This window comes from Piliocolobus tephrosceles, chromosome 8, assembly GCF_002776525.5.
Source record: "Piliocolobus tephrosceles isolate RC106 chromosome 8, ASM277652v3, whole genome shotgun sequence".
NCBI classification, from domain to species: Eukaryota; Metazoa; Chordata; class Mammalia; order Primates; family Cercopithecidae; genus Piliocolobus; species Piliocolobus tephrosceles.
In genome coordinates this window covers 59199841-59218226 of record NC_045441.1, presented here as the reverse complement: position 1 = coordinate 59218226, position 18386 = coordinate 59199841, and the positions used below count along the sequence as shown (strand labels likewise).

The 18386-nt window shown below is 39.6% G+C and overlaps 1 protein-coding gene across 1 annotated transcript in view; it reads left to right on the top strand.

Moving 5' to 3' along the window:
- DNAH11 (dynein axonemal heavy chain 11) overlaps positions 1-18386 on the top strand; it is a 371689-nt gene that overhangs the window by 185673 nt on the left and 167630 nt on the right. The window contains exons 47-54 of the mRNA XM_031935967.1: positions 1842-2007; positions 2688-2790; positions 5036-5275; positions 7561-7722; positions 7993-8186; positions 11679-11841; positions 12773-12896; positions 13310-13452. Of these exons, the coding sequence (XP_031791827.1) occupies positions 1842-2007; positions 2688-2790; positions 5036-5275; positions 7561-7722; positions 7993-8186; positions 11679-11841; positions 12773-12896; positions 13310-13452 (1295 nt within the window). The remainder of the gene's footprint in view (positions 1-1841; positions 2008-2687; positions 2791-5035; positions 5276-7560; positions 7723-7992; positions 8187-11678; positions 11842-12772; positions 12897-13309; positions 13453-18386) is intronic.

The following is an 18386-nucleotide window of genomic DNA, read 5'->3' as shown; positions in this document are numbered from 1 at the left end:
CATTCATCTCTTCAGAAAATACATATTATTTACCTACTTTTTCCCAAGCATTGGGTGGGGTATATGTTTTTCATTTGCAGATATGAACGAAAGACTCTATGATTTATAAATGGAAGATTAGGCTACAGTTCAGTAGTTGAACAAATTACGTGACCATGATGTGAGGGCATCTTGCTAATTCCTAAAAGGAATACAGGCATGAATAAGATTTAGAGATGGCCTATTAGTATGAGGAGTAGAAAGAGCTATAGTTGTCAGTATACTTGTAAAGAGAATTATGGTTTCAAACATTTGAGTTGGGGCGACAAATGGGCAAAGAAGATTAGGATAGAAGGAACAGCTTAAGGAAAGATGTGGAAGAGAGAAAATTGTGGGACACAGTCAATGAATTGAATCTCTGTGATGCCTGAAGCATAGTGATTGGGTGGAAGATATGGAAAAGGCTAAGCTATTGATGTGGAGTTATACTGCAGATAGGGTGACCACCTATCCAGTTCGCCAAAAGACCAAAGTGTTTTCTGGAACATGGGACTTGTAGTGTTAAAACTGGGACAATCCCAGGCAACCACCGATGGTTGATCACGCCAACTGTAGAGAATGCTGAGACACAAAATGAGGGGACTGTGAACCATTGATAGGGAAGCAAGTAACTGACAAGGTGGGCACTGTCTTTTGAGAAGAGAGATCTGAGGTGGGGAGATCAGTCCCCCTGAGTAGTATAAGAGCTATATGTAATGTGACCCTGGACCAGAGTTGTAGAAAAGCAGGTGGCAAGTTGGGAACATAAGGAAATGACATGAAGTACCATTTATGGGCTGTGGTTGGACAAACACGGGACCAGGAGAGAGAGAGATTACTCGGAGGCTTTGCATCTGGCTGACTGGGCATGTTAACCCCGTAAGCAAGAGCACAGGCAAAAGGGAAGAGGTGAATTATGAGTGAGGAAGAGAAGATGTTAAGCTGAGTTGGAAAAGAGGCAGATTTAGTGTTGGCTAAACGTTGGATGGTAGTGGCTAGTAAGAATTAATGCTCAGCAAGTGTTTGGAAATGTGGGTCTGCCTCTTGGAAAAGGTGTTTATTTATTGTATGATTCTTTGTTCATTCATTCATTCGTTTGTTTGCTCATTTTTAAAAAGTATTTGTTGTGGCCATTCTCGGTGGTATAGCAACGAATATGACATAGTTCATTGGTCTCAAAATACTTACAGTCTGTTTGGAGAGTCAACAAGTAATTAGATACCACATCTCAGACACACACTGTTCTGGATTTCCTTCACCCAGGACTTTAAAAAATAGACACAAAGTCATATAGACACAAGAAGAAATGTAACTTTATGTATACATGGATGGTGTCTACATTGTGGTTAGTGTCTACGTACACTGTTCTTGTGCTTCTGCACTCCAGCCGCCAAAGAAGACAGGTAGGGGAGACTTTCCTGAGCTGTTCCCAGACTCTCCTGCAGAGATGATAAGAGAACTGAGAGACCAGGCCATAGCTGGAATAGCAGTGGCCATATAGAATGGGTACAGGGAAGGAAGTACACAGATCAGGAGTTGGGTTGTTTCAGCTGTGATGGACAAGGTGATGTCATGCTGCACAATGCAGTCTCCATAAAGGAGAGGTGGAGTGACTTCTGGCAACAGGAGGGAGATTGGCAGGAGAGCATGACACAAGAGGAGGGGCCAGAGACACATGTCAGGTCTCTTAACCTATGAAGAGGTGATACCTGAAACCATGGGGTAGATGAAATCAACAGAAGAAGGTAAGAACAAGAGAAAAATGACTAAACAGAACATTTACGTTCTATTGATTGATGGACAGAAATATATGTTTATTTCAGAAATTCTTGAGAAACCCCTAGAGAAAAAAGCTGGTCATAACTATGGTCCTGGAGGAAATAAAAAATTGATTTATTTTATCGATGACATGAACATACCTGAAGTGGACTTATATGGCACTGTTCAGCCTCACACCCTGATCCGGCAGCATATTGATTATGGACATTGGTAAGCAATTCTCTGTAGTTTACTCTCTCCCAAAATCTAATAATTATGGATAATAATTATGGATGAATTATTATGAATAATTATTATGGATGAATTCAAGTGGAATTATCCCCAGTTTCTTCTAAGGAATATCTTTTGAGTTTACTTTGTATCTCTTTTCATCATATTAAATGGAATAGTTTCCCTTTGTATCTTTGGAAGATTGGATTGAAAAGTATCTCAGAAATGTTAAGACTGTCCAGAAATCATGTCCTCTTTAAGAGTTAACTCACACCAAATTATTTAAGAGAAACTTGATCTGATTTGGCAGGGTGTAAATGTTTGGGCACTGTAGTCATCAATTCCTGACAGTTAACTATAGGGACAGCCCCCAGCCCATCCATGGAGTCTTGCTGTGGATACAAGATAGTTTCTACAGAGTAACATGAAAATCAATAAGCAGTAATAGCTTATATTGATGCAGCTCCTGATCTTGATTTTGGCATCAAAGGAGTTAAGTCACCTTCAGTTTTTTGAGCTTCAGTTTTGATGTCTCTCAAATAAGGCTCACAAGGTCAACCTCACAGAGTGATTATAAAGATAAGGACATAATCTGTGATGAAGTCCTTTATGAACTGTTATATTTTGTTGTCTTGTCATCTCCAGTTTTTGGAGTTAAGATTCTATGTTCTGTCTTTCAGGTATGATAGACAGAAGGTGATGCTTAAAGAAATCCACAACTGCCAGTATGTCGCCTGCATGAATCCTATGGTGGGCAGCTTCACCATCAATCCTAGGCTACAGGTAGGGTGTTGAATACTGCACTCAAAAACTGTAGATCTGTATTGTATTGCTTTTGAGTACAGATTAGGATTCCTATGGGACGTCTGATTAAGCATGTTTTTCATGGCAGCTGTACCATATTTTATTCCCACTAACAATAGACAGGGGTTCTAATAAGCCTTTTTGTTTTAATTAGTAGACTTTACTTTTTATATCAAAGTTTATAGCAAAATCAGCTGGAAGTACAAATAATTCCTATGTACTCTCTTAATGCCCTCACTTGTTTTACCCTATTATTAACATCTTGCATTAGTTACAATGATCAGCCAATATTGACACATTATTATTAACTGAAGTTCAGAGTTTACATTGGGATTCTTTCTTTGTATTATACATTCCATGGGTTTTGACAGATGTATAATGACAAGTATCATCTGTTAACAATATCATACAGAATAGTGTCACTGCCCCAAAATCTCTGTACTCAACCAATTCATTCCTCTCTCTTTTCCCTCTGAGTCCCTGGTAACAATTGATCTTTTGTCTTTTCTTTACTATTATTATTGTTGTAAAATACATGTTACATAAAATTTACCACATTAACCATTTCAAGTGTACAGTTCAATAATATTAACTACATACATACTGTTGGGCAGCCAAGATCACCACCCACCTCCATAACTTCATCTTGTGAAACTGAAACTCTATCCATTGAGCTCCCCTTCTTCTCCTCCCCACTTTCCCCGGGCAACCACCATTCTACTTTCTGTGGCTATGATTTTGGCTATTTTAAGTACCTCATATAAGTGGAATTATCCAGTATTTGTCTTTTTGTGGCTGGCTTATTTCACTTGGCATAATGTCCAGGGTTCATCCAGTTGTGGCATATTGCAGAATTTTTTCCCTATTTGAGACTGAGTCATATTCTAGTACATGTATTTACCACATTTTCCTTAGTCGTTCATTCGTTGATGGACACTTGGGTTGCTCCCACATTTTGGCTAATGTAAATAATGCTGCTGTGAGCATGGGTGAACAAATATATCTTCAAGACCCTGCTTTTAATTCTTTGGGGTATACACCCAGAAATACAATTACTGAATAGTATCAGAATTCTACTTTTAATTTTTTGAGAAATCATGGTACTGTTTTCCATGATAACTATACCTTATGTTATTCCCTACTGACAGTGCATCAGGGTCCCAGTTTCTCTACATCCTCACACACACTTATTTTCTGTTTTGTTTTGTTTTTTTTGACAGCAATCATGCTGTTGAGTGTGAGGCAGGATCTCGTAGTTATGATTTGCATTTTCCCAGTGATTAGTGATGTTTTTGTGTGCTTATTATTCATTTTTGTATCTTCTTTGGAGAAATGTCTATTCAAGTCTTGTGCTCATGTTTAAATTGGTTTATTTTGTTGTCATTGAGTTTTAGGAGGCCTCAATGTATTCTGGATATTAATCCCTTAAGCACTGATATTTTCTCTGTTTCTATAAATTTTACCTTTTCCAGAATTTCATGTAGTGAGAATCGTAGGGTATGTAGTCTTTCCAAATAGGCTTTTTTTCACTTAGCTTAACTATGCACTTAAGATTTCTCCATGTCTTTCCATGGCTTGATAGTGCATCTCTTTTTATTGCTGAATAGTAGTCACTGTATGAATGCATCACAGCTTGTTTGTCCATTCATCTACTGAAGGACACCTTGGTTGCTTTCACTTTTGACAATCATGAAGGAAGTTGCTATAAACATTTGTGTGCAGGTTTTGTGTACGCATATAAGCTTTTTAATCATGACAACAGCAGCAGCTCCCACCAACATATGTTCAGTAGCATACAGTGGTTGCTTTTTCATCTGGACTCAGCTGAGACTGAGCTCAGTGACTGCTGATCTTGGCTGGGCTCATCTGTGCATGTTGGGGATAAACTGTCAGTTAATTTGATGTGGCTTTGGCTGGAGTAACTGTGACAGCATGGCCCTGCTTTATGTGTCTCTCACTTTAGGGCCTGTAGAGTTTGTGGCAAAGTCAGAGGCTTAACAAAGTAAGTAGAAATATACACCTCTGACAATGACTGGCACACTGTCACTTCCACCTCCTTCTGTTGGCTTAAGTAAATCACATGGCCAACCCCAGAGTCAGAGTGGAACACTAAAAAGCTACATGGTAATGGGCCTGGATACAGGGAGGAGTGAAAAAATCAGGTCTTTGCAATTTTCTGGTACAATCGTGATTTTTACACTCTTATATTTGTTTTTCTTTTCAGAGACATTTCACAGTGTTTGCATTCAATTTTCCATCTTTGGATGCACTAAACACCATCTATGGCCAAATCTTTAGTTTCCACTTCCAACGGCAAGCATTTGCTCCATCAGTTCTCAGGAGTGGTCCCGCTTTGATCCAGGCAACAATAGCATTCCATCAGACAATGATGTGTAACTTCTTACCCACAGCTATTAAATTCCACTACATCTTTAATCTGAGAGATTTATCAAACGTCTTCCAGGTACCCTGACTGCTCTATGTTATGCCTCTTGAGTAGACAAATAATTATAATACTATGTATTAGCCCACTTTTTGTGTCACTATAGAGAAACACCTGAGGCTGGGTAATTTATAAAGAAAGGAGGTTTAACTGGCTTATGGTTCTGCAGGCTGTACTAGCATGGCCCCAGCATCTGCTTCTGGTGAGGGCCTCAGGAGCTGACAATCATGGTGGAAGGTCATGGGGAGCCAGTATTTCACATTTTGCATGGCAAGAACAGGAGCAAGAGAGTGAGTCGGGGCAGGTCCCCAAACTTTTAAACAACCATATCTTGTATGAACTAACCGAGTGAGAATTCACTTATTATGGAGGGGATGGTCTAACCATTCATGAAGGATCTGCCCCCATGATCCAATCACCTCCCACCAGACCCTACCTCCAACACTGGGAATCACATTTCAACACGAGATTTGGAGGTGCACACATCCAAACCATGCCATACTGTTAACGGTGTGCATTTATAAAACAGCTTAAAACTATGGTTATATACTTCCATATGTGTTCTTTAACTTTACTCATAAACTTCTCAGGAAGTAAATATGGCAGGTTTATTATTCCCATTGCATCAATGAGAACAGTGCTTCTCCTTAAGTCATATAATGTCTTTGTCTGTGCTGCTGTGACAAAATACCTGAGATTGGGTAATCCATAAATAATAGAATTTTATTTCTCACAGTTACGGAGGCTGGGAAGTCCATGATTAAGGCACTGGCAGATTCAGTGTCTGGTGAGGGCCTGGTCTCTGCTTCCAAAATGGTGCCTTGCGTGGTGCATCCTCACGGGGCAGAAGGGACAGAGCAAATGGGGCAAATGCCCAGCACCCCTTTCATAAGATCACGTTGCCCTCATGACCTAGTCACCTCCTAAAGGCCCCACCTCTTAATATTGTCACATTGGCAATTAAGTTTCAAGACATGAATTGTAGGGGCCATTCAGGCCATGGCATATGGTGACTTGGCAGTGGAAGCAAAGGTAGATGTCTGGGCTCTTCAGATTGAGTGAGTGAGTGCTTACTGTTCTGAGTGCCAAGTAAGAAGGATAATTGATCATGTATTTGCATAAGGCATTTATGTGTGATTTTAACCATATATTAAGAGAAATAGTAATTTTTAAATTGTTGGATCATTTTGGTTTAATATTGAAAATTACCTTGCTTACCTGGTAAAAGGACAGTGTTTATGTATTTGACTTAGCAAATTCTGAAGAGGGAATTGAAAGTCTGGAATTATTTTTTTAAATCCAATTAATGTGGTCTACTCTGTACAGTACAAATGGATGGCTGAAAGTTCTTTTGTGAGAGAGGTGGTATATTGATTAAATATGAAAACTCCATAGGACTTCTTTATATTTTTATAACCGTCTTTTCAGAATCACTCCACAACTGCCTCAAGTCCATAACACAGCATTAGTCAGTTGCTTCTTATAAACACGGAGTAGTTCTTTCCATGTCTGTGTATCTAGCTCCTGCTGGAAAGATTGCTTAATACCGTGCTGTTTAAAAGCAGAATTTTAATCTCGGAAGGACAGGGAAGAGAGGTCATAGGTGAAATGGGACTCGAGGACTGCCTCCTCACTCTTCATATCCAGCCTGTCAGCAGCACCTGACACTGCCAAATAATTTTTTAGCCTTTTGCAACTTAATTCTCCACAACTCCCTTACTATTCTCCTGTGCATCCAGAGTAAGCTGCCTCTCTCCATGAGGAGTGAGTGGATGTGAATCTAAGATACTGAAAGCACCATGAGTGGGCACAGGAGTCACAGTGTGTTGGTGCTAGACCCAGATCTACCCATAAAGTATGAATTTGGGTACTTGACTTTTGGTCTTGTATTCATCTGTGAAATGATTAGACTGATATCAAATGATTTTATAGTAAAAAAATATAATTCTGTGACTTTCATGTTAGTACTGTGACTTTCTGTTTGTACATTGGTTTTGTAAACTTAGTCCATTGTAAGGCTTAATAGGCTCAAGTACTCAGATGTGATATTTCACGCCTGTGCTGGCTCTTGAAATGGTCTTACTTGCATACCTAAAAATGGGTATAAGCATACTAAAATTTTAAAATATTGCACTTTTCAAAAAGTAAACCTACTTTTATACACAAACATGCACATTACTATTGATGATATTTCTTTTAACTTAAGCATTTGCTAAATTCACATTTTAGTTTAGAAAGTGTTAAACTTATTTGGAATGTCATCAACCTCTGAATTTAAGTTATTTTCCCCCATTTTTGCCTTGTAGGGGATTTTATTTGCTTCTCCTGAGTGTTTAAAAGGTCCACTTGATTTAATACATCTGTGGCTTCATGAATCTGCCCGTGTTTATGGAGACAAACTGATAGACACAAAAGATTGTGATTTGTTTCAGAAAAAAATGCTGGAAACTGCTTATAAATATTTTGAAGTAAGTGTGTGAATATCAGAGGTCTCTACTTACTCCAACACCAACTGGGTATTGGGACCAAAGTTAGATGAGGATATGAGAGAGGTGCACAAGGGCTTACCTTTTTGCAATGGCTTTGACTCCAGAATACACTTGGTCTATGCTTGGGAACATTCCACCCACCTACCCATGCATGGGTCTGCAAACATTTCTCTTGCCAGGCCATGCTGCCCACAGCCGGACCTCTGTGGATGGTTGACATGCCATATTTTTCTCTTTCTCGTCCTGCAGGGTATAGATAGTCACATGCTACTTCAACAGCCCCTCATCTATTGCCACTTTGCTAACAGAGGGAAGGACCCACATTACATGCCACTGAGGGACTGGAAAGTGCTGAAGATGATTCTTACGGAAACCTTAGACAACTACAACGAACTAAATGCTGCCATGCACCTAGTTTTATTTGAAGATGCCATGCAACATGTGTGAGTTAGTCACGATGCTTTTTCATAAAAGGAAGAATGGCTGGGTATCCACAACTGTCATTTTTCAATAGATCATACTAAGCACTCTGAACCAGCAGTTCTTATCTGCTGTTTGACGTATAATTTTAAAGTATAAGAGGGTTGCTTTTTAATGTCACATTCTTGATAATGTCTTACATAGGCACACTGTTTTCTGAGATGGCATCATATCCATTATTTTACTTGAATATTAAGAAAGTGGAAATGTAAATTACTTGTTCAAAGTCACATAGTTCAGAAGGGACAAAGGACTGATTTTCATTGATGAAGCAGGTTTTGTTGAGTGCCAGCTAGGAATATTGCCAGCCTTTCAGCAATTTCGTGCAAATCATTTAAAATGGTGGAGGGCTCATGCTGTGTTGGCAGAAAATTAGAAAAAGGCACCTGTCCTTGGATAGAGCATGGCTGATAAGGTTCTTGCTCACCTCCTAGACCTGGTACCTCATGTAGTGCACAGACTGTGCAACCATCTACAGCCCCTCCTATCAGACATTGTTCTAGGTGCTGAGATACAGCAGCAGTGAGCACAATCCAATCCCCTCTATAGTTGAGCTTACATGTTAGCAATGAAAATGGACATCTATAAGGACATGAATGACTAAGCAAGAGAGTGAGCAAGAAAAATATCAGAAAGTGATGTGTCATGCCAAGAAGGAAAATAGGTTCTGTGAGAAATACAATATGTGAATTTCCAAAGAGGGACTGGGCATCTCTGTGAAGAGGTGACATTTAAAGTGAGACCTGAATGATACCTAGGTGCTAAGCATGGAAAGATCTGGAGGAAGAACATTCTAGACAGAGATAAGATTGCATCTGACCCTAAGGCAAGAATGTTTGAGATACAGAAAAGAAGACCAGTTAGGCTGCAGCATAGAGAATAATATGACAAAAATGGAGAGGCAGGAAATAGCCTTACCAATACAGAGTATTTCCTTGTAACCAGAAGAAGGAAGTTTGATTTTATTCTAAGTGCAGTGAGAAGTGGTTGGATGGGTTTTAGCATGGGTATGACACAGTTCATTGTTTGGGCTAAACAACTTAACATTGCCACTGCTGTGTAGAAAGTTGATCACATGTTTACATCTAATACTGCTCTGGTAGTCCAAGTCACCTTCATCTCTCATTGACACCAGCAAAGACTTAAATAAGTGACAACAGCCAAAGACTTAAAAAAAAAAAAAAAATCATTGAAAACAAGAAGAGGCTGAGTGTGGTGGCTCACACTTGTAATCCCAGCACTTTGAGAGGCTGAGGCAGGAGGATCACTTGAGGCCAGAAGTTTGAGACCAGCCTGGATGACGTAGTAAGACCCCATCTCTACAATTTTTTTTTTATTTTAATGAGCTGGGTGTGGTGGCATGTGCCTGTAGTCTCAGCTACACAGAAGGCTGAGGAGGGAGGCTTGCTTGAGCCCAGGAGTTCGAGGCTGCAGCGGGCTAGGATTATGCCACTGCACTCTAGCCTAGGCAACAGAGTGCGACCCTATCTCTCAAAAAGAAAAGAAAAGAAGAAGGAGAAATCCAGAGAAAATAAGATGTGGAGAATTCCGTTTTTAGAAGAATTAATCTTTAAGCTTATATTCAGCCCCAGAATCTACAAAAATTGTAGAGCCCTTCCTGTCATCACAACTAAGTGTTGGTAGTTTTATTGATCCCTTTGCAGTTGTGATCCTTCCTCTGATTATGCAAAGGAAGTTTCAGTTGGAATCTAAGACCGTGGTGTTAAATCAACTATTAGCAATGCCGTCTCTCGTTGGGTTAATATACAGTCACTGTGTATGTGCGTCCTGGCTCAGGTGAAACAGAAACCTCCCATTGATACTGAGGAGACTTTTTCCCATATAATCCCTCAGTACGGAATTTTCAGTGGCCTAAAAGGTAAGGCTGTTTCTTTGATCAGGGATTATGAGCCAGAAGCTGATTTACTCAGCATTAGAGGTGATTTAAGAGCGTGTCCTTGAGTGTTATAGAAAGGGACTTTGCCACTTAGTGAATCTTGTGAGGTTAAAAACCTCAAAGCATACATTAAAATGAAATGAAAACCCTGCTTTATAGCTTGGGGTATCTCTCATGTCAGAGTAATTTTATAGCTTTTCCCAAGGTGGTTTTGTTGTGTGGTCATGTGAAGTAAAATTTAATGTGATGACTGAGCTTGTAAAAATAACCTATCTTTTCTGTTATTGGAGGTTTTCAGAAAATGTTCACATGTGCTGGTCCTAATATAAGTGATCCCAACTTAATGTTTTTCGAAAAGCACTATTTAAAACAATTTATGTAGATTATTCAGGTTCTGAAGTTTAAGTTCATTTCAGAAAAGCAACCTAGAGCAAAATGATGGCATCAAATTTGGGATGTTTTACTATCTACATGTTTATATTTTGTTTTGTTGGTTTTCTTAATATTTTTAGCATAATTATGAACTATTTATTCCACCAAACCCATCTTTTGTTAACGTTAAAGCCAGTTTATTTATAGCTGTAAAATATAGCAATAGTATAAATAGAGTAAGCGTTCAGAATGCCTTGGATATTACAGAACAAGGGATTAGTTGGCTTGGTGGAAATTTAACTTTGTGGTACTGAATGGCTTCAGAAAATTATTCTAGAATGGTGTAGTTACAAGGGAAGGCTCTAGTGTGAAGGAAGCAAAAGTTACATTAAGAAACTAGTGCTTGATTTGCTGAGTAAGTCACACGGAGAGATCTGTTGGTCTAAACAAGTCCATTCTTTCCAAAATAATTCTACAGCAAAGATTTCCGGCACAAGGCTATTCCTCCTTTGATGTCCTCATACTTGGATGCTGGTGTGGAATTCGGATCTTTCTTGCCAATCAAAATATTTTGAAGACTTTAACATAAGGCCTTTGCATATATTTTCTTTTTGGACTTTTGGTGGTGATAGCAAAGCACTAAGAGAATTCAAAATGTTATTAGCATGGGATGGTTTGTCATGGGAGCAGTTCAAGGGTGAGGGTGAAGATACCATCTTTGATGGGGAAACAAATGAACAAGGACTAGAGGTTTCCAGTAAAAACTGGAATTTAGTCTTTCACTGTTTATCTAAAGAATAAACAAAACAGACATAGGCCAGGCGCGGTTGCTCACACCTGTGATCCCCGCACTTTGGGAGGCCACGGCAGGTGGGTCGCTTGAGGTCAGGAGTTCAAGACCAGCCTGGCCAACATAGTGAAATCCCATCTCTACTAAAATACAAAAATTCGCGGGGCATGGTGGTAGTGTCTGTAATCCTGACTACTTGGGAGGTTGAGGCAGGAGAATCACTTGAATCCGGGAGGCAGATGCTGCAGTGAGCCAAGATCACGCCACTGCACTCCAGCCTGGGCGACAGAGCAAGTCTCCATCTCAAAAATAAATAAATATATAAAAATAAACAAAACAGACATAGTCCCAGGGCATTTTTGATTCTGTGCCACGATGGGCGCTTTCTTTCCCCAGGTGTCGCATCAGCCGGATCTTACGGACCCCTCAGGGCTGTGCTCTCTTGGTTGGAGTGGGGGGCAGTGGCAAGCAGAGCTTGTCCAGGCTGGCAGCTTACCTTTGTGGCCTTGAGGTCTTTCAGATCACTCTGACCGAGGGCTATGGAATCCAGGAACTTCGGGTGAGTAAAGGAGACAGGCAGTTCTTCTGACCCTTCTGCTTGGTAGATAAAGCCGAGGCTCCCAGTGCGCCCACCTTGGCTGTGACTCCCAGATTTGGCCAAGGCCTCCGCAACCACAGGAGAGCGGGAGCTCTTTAGAGCAGTAATTGACCTTTGGCAGTTTTGCCTTTATGGTCAAATTAGTAATAATAAATTTTTACAAGTTTTATGTAGGTTTAATAACATGTAAACCTGACTTAGAAAATATTTACTTAAATACTTGCTTACACAAATGTCTTTCTATTTTCTATTAATCAAACCTGATGCTTATTGCTGTTAGTGTTCCTGTATGGCAGGTTGGGGAAAAAAGACACTAACTTCACAAGAGAAAATAGATTTCTTCCACATTGGATAAGAATAGGAGAAGATGCAATAGGAATAACACGTTCAGGAAACTCTCGTGTGTTTTTCAAGCTTTGCTTTTTAGTAACAAATGTACTTACAAAATAGTACCTACAATTTGTGCCAAGTGATAATTTAAATTTTAAAAAATCACATAGTTTTAATATTACTAATGAAATAAACCCATTTTCAGTAAAATAGGACAGTTGTTAAAATGAGCAGACTTCTTTTTATGGCACTGCTTGACAAAGGCATCAATGAATTCGCTTGTACTCAGTGAGAAGGGAGTTGGTGATCTGAGCCTGTTTTCATCTCTCTGCTGCAGTAAGCCAGAAACACAACACTCATCCTTACATGTCGGAAATGGAGGTGGTGTCACACTGCTGTCCCCTAGAATGGGGTCTCTCAGAGAAGGAATATGTGAACCAGTGAAAGGCACCCCACAGTGCTATGGCGATACAGTTACTCAGTTCTCCCCGGCACTCACACACATCCTCTCAACGCGGCATCAGCATTTTAACAAAACATGAGTGATGGCCTTTCCTTACAGGTAGATCTTGCCAATTTGTACATCCGAACTGGAGCCAAGAACATGCCCACTGTGTTCCTGCTGACAGATGCCCAGGTTCTAGATGAGAGCTTCCTCATGCTGATTAATGACTTGCTGGCATCAGGTGATTAAACCAACACATTTCTTGAAAGATCTTCCCCAATGACAAATTATCTGTAGTTTCAGTGAACTTTAAAGAGAGAGAATTCGTCTTTGAGATGTTTGCTGGGCAGTCTTTAGGGAGAAACCTATAAACCTAACTAATTTGAGGTGTGTTGCTTTCTTAGTCTGTTTATGGATGAGAAGGCCTTCAGTGAAGTAAATGTTATTCCTACACTTGTGGGTGTAGAGGGTGTATTCATCATGGCTTGTATGTGTCGTATGTCTTGGAAATAAAAAAGAAACATGACATTTCTGATTTTAAACTCATCATTTATGCTGAACTTTGTCTTGTAAAACATTTCAGACGTTTAAAAGTTATATGTAAAATTTAAATTGCAATGGTCTTTTAGTAATTCTACTCGTTCTTTGGGGCAGGAGAAATCCCAGATCTGTTCAGCGATGAAGATGTGGACAAGATAATTTCTGGAATTCATAATGAAGTTCATGCTCTGGGCATGGTAGACTCCAGAGAAAACTGTTGGAAATTCTTTTTGGCCAGGGTGCGACTACAGCTCAAAGTAAGAAATACTTGCTTAATCGGCATATTAGTTAAAACCTGCTGTTGCAACTATCTGGTTCTATTCTGAGTTTTTATTATGAGTTTGAATTTCAGTGATGCATTTGGAAAGGATGTGTGCATTTTTACACACCTGTATCTGGAGTGTACCTTCCTGAAGTGTCCCATGATGCTGGGCTCCTGCAAAGCACTGCTGAGCAGTGTGTGCAGTCCTCAGCTGAAGCGCCTGTGGTCTGTGCCCTTGAGGAACTTACACTGTTATAGAACACGGGAGACATCACAAATAATTTTCATACAATATAAATGTAAACAGTGCTGTGGGATTACAGAGGAGCGCAGTATCCTTCGTCACTGGAGCTGGTCATCCTGGAGGAAATGATGGGCCACGTGTCAAGCATGGAGAAGAATTCAAAGGGAGGAGCTTTCAGGGACGGAAAATGGCATTTATATAAAGGTCAAGTGCATGGTACACATTTGGAGAAACCCAAGTTACCTCTAAAGGCCCGGAACAGAGTTCACATAGGGAGAGTGAGATCAATAAATCTGGAAAAGTAAATTGGAATGAGATAAGAGGTTTCTAAATCATGAAGTGAATAGTGAGGAGAGTTTTGAGTTAAGAAAGTGGTGATGATGTCAGTAACTTCAGGGAAAGGAATTTAGAAGTAACACTCAGATGGGTCAGGTGCAGTGGCTCACACCTGCAATCCCAGCACTTTGGGAAGCCATGGCAGGAGGATCACCTGAGGTCAGGAGTTCAAGACCAACCTGGCCAACATGATGAAACCCCATCTCTACTAAAAATACAAAAATTAGCCAGGTTTGGTGGCATGTGCCTGTAATCCCAGCTACTGGCGTGGCTGAGGCAGGAGAATCACTTGAACCCAGGAGGCAGAGGTTGCAGTGAGCCAAGATCATGCCATTATACTCCAGCCGGGGTGACAGAGTGACACTGTCTCAAAAACAAAAGAAGTAATGCTCAAATGTTCTGAAGGATTATCCCAGTGTTCTTCCTCATTAGCTGCTCTGTGCTATAGTGTATCACATAGGCAGACAATATAACCAGATAATAGAACAATAAAGGTCAAATATCACAAGATAACAGGGAGAGCCTCTAAACTCGTCAGGAAGCCAATTTAAGAATGCTGCTAGGAAAATTCAGGCTTTCTGGTATGGAATGGTTAGTAATCTAGGAAAGCTGCTGATTTACTGTTGCTTCTCATGTTGTTATGCCTGTGAAGTTAGTGGCAGGCTGCGGCAGCTATAGAGCTGGAGTATTTAAGGACAGGAGATGGGGACTGGCATTGGCCCTGAATATGCCTTTGATTGGACGTTAGGGAGCAGAGTCACTAAGTTTCTCCAACATTCTGCTATTTCAAGTTTCACATTAATCTTACTAAGCAATTCTGGGCTGAGGTTAGAAGGTTAGAACTTAAGGTTCAGTTGCCCAAAGAGCTTTCTTCCCATCAAAAATAGACTAAGAATACATTTGTCAGCTAGTAACAAGGCCAGGGATTTCTTCCTGTTCCATTGTGATATACTAGAATCACATTTTCTTTATCGAATGGGAAAACAAGTACAATGTTAGAATTTGAGGTAATAATAGTATAAATCAGTGGTTCTCATAATCTATTGCTCAGAGCTGCAGAATCAACATCAACAAGAAACTTTTGAAAAATGTAGTTTCTCCAACTCCACCCCAGACCTCCTGAAGCAGAAACTTTGGGTGGCCCCAGAAATCTGTCTTAACAAGGCCTCCAGGTGATTCAGAGGCATGATGAAATTTAAGAGCCATTGTTATAAATAGTGCTAGAATGAACATTGTATATATCTTGCATGCTCAACTTTGCTTGCTTCTACAGGATAAATTCCTAGAATGGATATTGCTAGATTCAATAGTTACAGCTTGTGATAGTTTTAAAACATGCCTTCAAATTCTTTGATGCTCTTCTTACTCACAGGTGGCATCTAGATCCCCTCTTCTTGAATTTGGGTGGGGAGCTCATGAATCTTCAGCTAATATCCAGTATGACAGAGGTGATGCTGAGCAACAACTAAGGCTAAGTCATAAAGGGCTCAATTTTCTATTGGATTGTACATATTTTTGTCTATAAGAGTTCTATGTATTTAGGCAATTATTCTTATATATGTGTCTCATGTATATTTTTCCTATTCTTTTGTCTTTTAAACATACTTATGGCACATGTTCGTTTATAGATCTGTAGCTCTCCAATTTTTTAAAGGTTTATGTATTAGATTAATCAGTTTTTTCCTTAATGGATCCTCAGATCCATTTCTTAGAAAAGTATTTTACTCTTCAAGATAATCTGTTTTAATTTTTTGTTTTTATTTATTTACTTATTTATTTTTTGAGACAGAGTTTCACTCTTGTTGCCCAGGCTGGAATGCAATGGCGTGATCTGAGCTCACTGCAGCCTCTGCCTCCTGGGTTCAAGTGATTCTCCTGCCTCAGCCTCCCAAGTAAGTGGGATTACAGGTGCCGGCCACCACACCTGGCTAATTTTTTGTATTTTTAGTAAAGACAGGATTTCACCATGTTGGACAGGCTGGTCTTGAACTCATGGCCTCATGTCCACCTGCCTTGGCCTCCCAAAGTGCGGTATTACAGGCATGAGCAAGATAATCTTTGCTAGAAGCAGTTGGAACTCACATTGAGCTACAGTAAGAGAAAACTCAACAGTTTCTTGAAGCCTTTCACAATAGCAAGTCCAGACTGGCTCAGTATTATCCTTAGAGGTCCCTTAGAAAAGATGCTCATCTCTTGTCTTTCCCTTCTGCCTGCTTTCATCGTGATGCCTCTTGCCTCCTGATCACAGGTGGGTACAGTATGTTTATGTTCCAGGCAGGGGGATGGAAGGGGAAGAGGACCTAGAGACTCTGTACCAGGAAACCTAAGCTCCTCCCCAAAACCCTAAGCTGATGTCTGACTGGCCTCAAATGTTTCCCATGCTGTCTCCAGCTACTAAGGAGTCTGCAGGAGTAACTATTTAATTTGGGGACATTGCCTTTATGAGTAAAATTTGAAATGGATTTTGGAATAGTTTTAAAAAGAAGCAGTATCAGTCATTTCAGTGCCTATATGCTTTCATGCTCTGTTTAAAACTTTGCTACCTCTGAAATATATTTTTTATTAAATATGGTGAAGTGTGAGCTGAGAGGTTTCAAGTTATTTTTCCCAAAAAGATGTCTTCTTGCCTAAACACCATGTATTTCTTCCTTACCAGCTTCAAATACCATCTTTAGTGTATGTCCAGTAGCCATATTAATTGCTTCTGTTTCTAAATTCTCTGTTCTCTTTTCTTCTTAACTCTCTGCTACTGATTTCAGCATTGCACTATAAATTAGTAAAGCTTTATCATTTATTTTCATTTCCAGTTGCTCTTTCTTGTTAAGCTTTTTCTACTTATTCTCCTGTGTTTATATGTTTGGATAAGTATTAGCATCATTTTGTCAAATTCTCAACACACTCCATGTCAACTTTGATTGAAATCATGCTGAATGCTTATTTTATATTAGAATTTAATCTTCAGGGTACAATGTCTTTTATTGATTTTGTAGAAGGATTGTTTCATAAAGTTTTGTAATGGTGTATTATTTGTATATAGGAGAGCTATTGATTTTTAACTTTATAATCAGCTACCTTACTGTCTCTCTTATAGTTTCTAATAGTTGGTTGATATCATATAGCCTGCAGGTAAAGATATTTTGTCTTTCCTGCTATTCTGTTTTTCTGCTCTCCTCCCTCATTGCATTGGTAAATATTGCAGAACATTAAGTAATTTTGATAATAGTAGGAATTCTCTCTTAATTCTTACTTTAATGGGGATGTATCTAATGTTTCACAGTTAGGTTTTCTGTTGGCTTTTGATTCAGAATATGTATCTTGTCAAAGAAGTATCAACCTAGTAAATTCATTTTCAGCATCTATTGAGATATGTATATGTTTTTTTCCTTGTACTTACTAATATTCATATAATACAGAATGATATACAGAAGTTTTACATTTTTATATTTTTATATCCGTCGGCCTTTTTCTTTGTTTCCTTTGGGTCTGTGTGTAGGCAGACCTTACCGAAACTGAGGTCAGTTTTATATTCATCTCTGTTATTGTCTTATCCTTTTTATGGCCTTATTTTTTAGTATTTAACCCAATGCAAGATGGAATTTATTTTGGAGTTAGATTTGGATAATTCCCTACCCCTACCCCCCCATCATCACAGGACTATTAATTGAATGACTTATCTCTTCCCTACTAAAATGAGTAGGAGGTTGGTTTTGTTTTTGTTATGTGCTGTTTTGTTTTTAACATCGAGTAGAAATAGGATATCTCGCCGGGCGCGGTGGCTCAAGCCTGTAATCCCAGCACTTTGGGAGGCTGAGACGGGCGGATCACGAGGTCAGGAGATCGAGACCATCCTGGCTAACACGGTGAAACCCCGTCTCTACTAAAAAAATACAAAAAGCTAGCCGGGCGAGGTGGCTGGCGCCTGTAGTCCCAGCTACTCGGGAGGCTGAGGCAGGAGAATGGCGTAAACGCGGGAGGCGGAGCTTGCAGTGAGCTGAGATCCGGCCACTGCACTCCAGCCCGAGCGACAGAGCGAGACTCTGTCTCAAAAAAAAAAAAAAAAAAAAAAAGAAATAGGATATCTCTGTCAGAAGAAGGGATCCCACTTCTGATCCCCTTTGGCCTTGTCACTTAGTTCAATCCATCCTGTGGAAGGCTGATGGTCAGCACTATGACCTCTTTACCCCTTGAAGGAGAACTAGTATGGTAAAAATGAGTAGTATTTTAGCCTGAAAATGCCAACTTCTTTCTTTTAATTTATGTATATTACCCCCTCATCCTTGGAATTTTAAAGAAGAATTCCAAATTGCTCTATGTTATTTTCAGATATCATGATACTCACCAATGTGTAC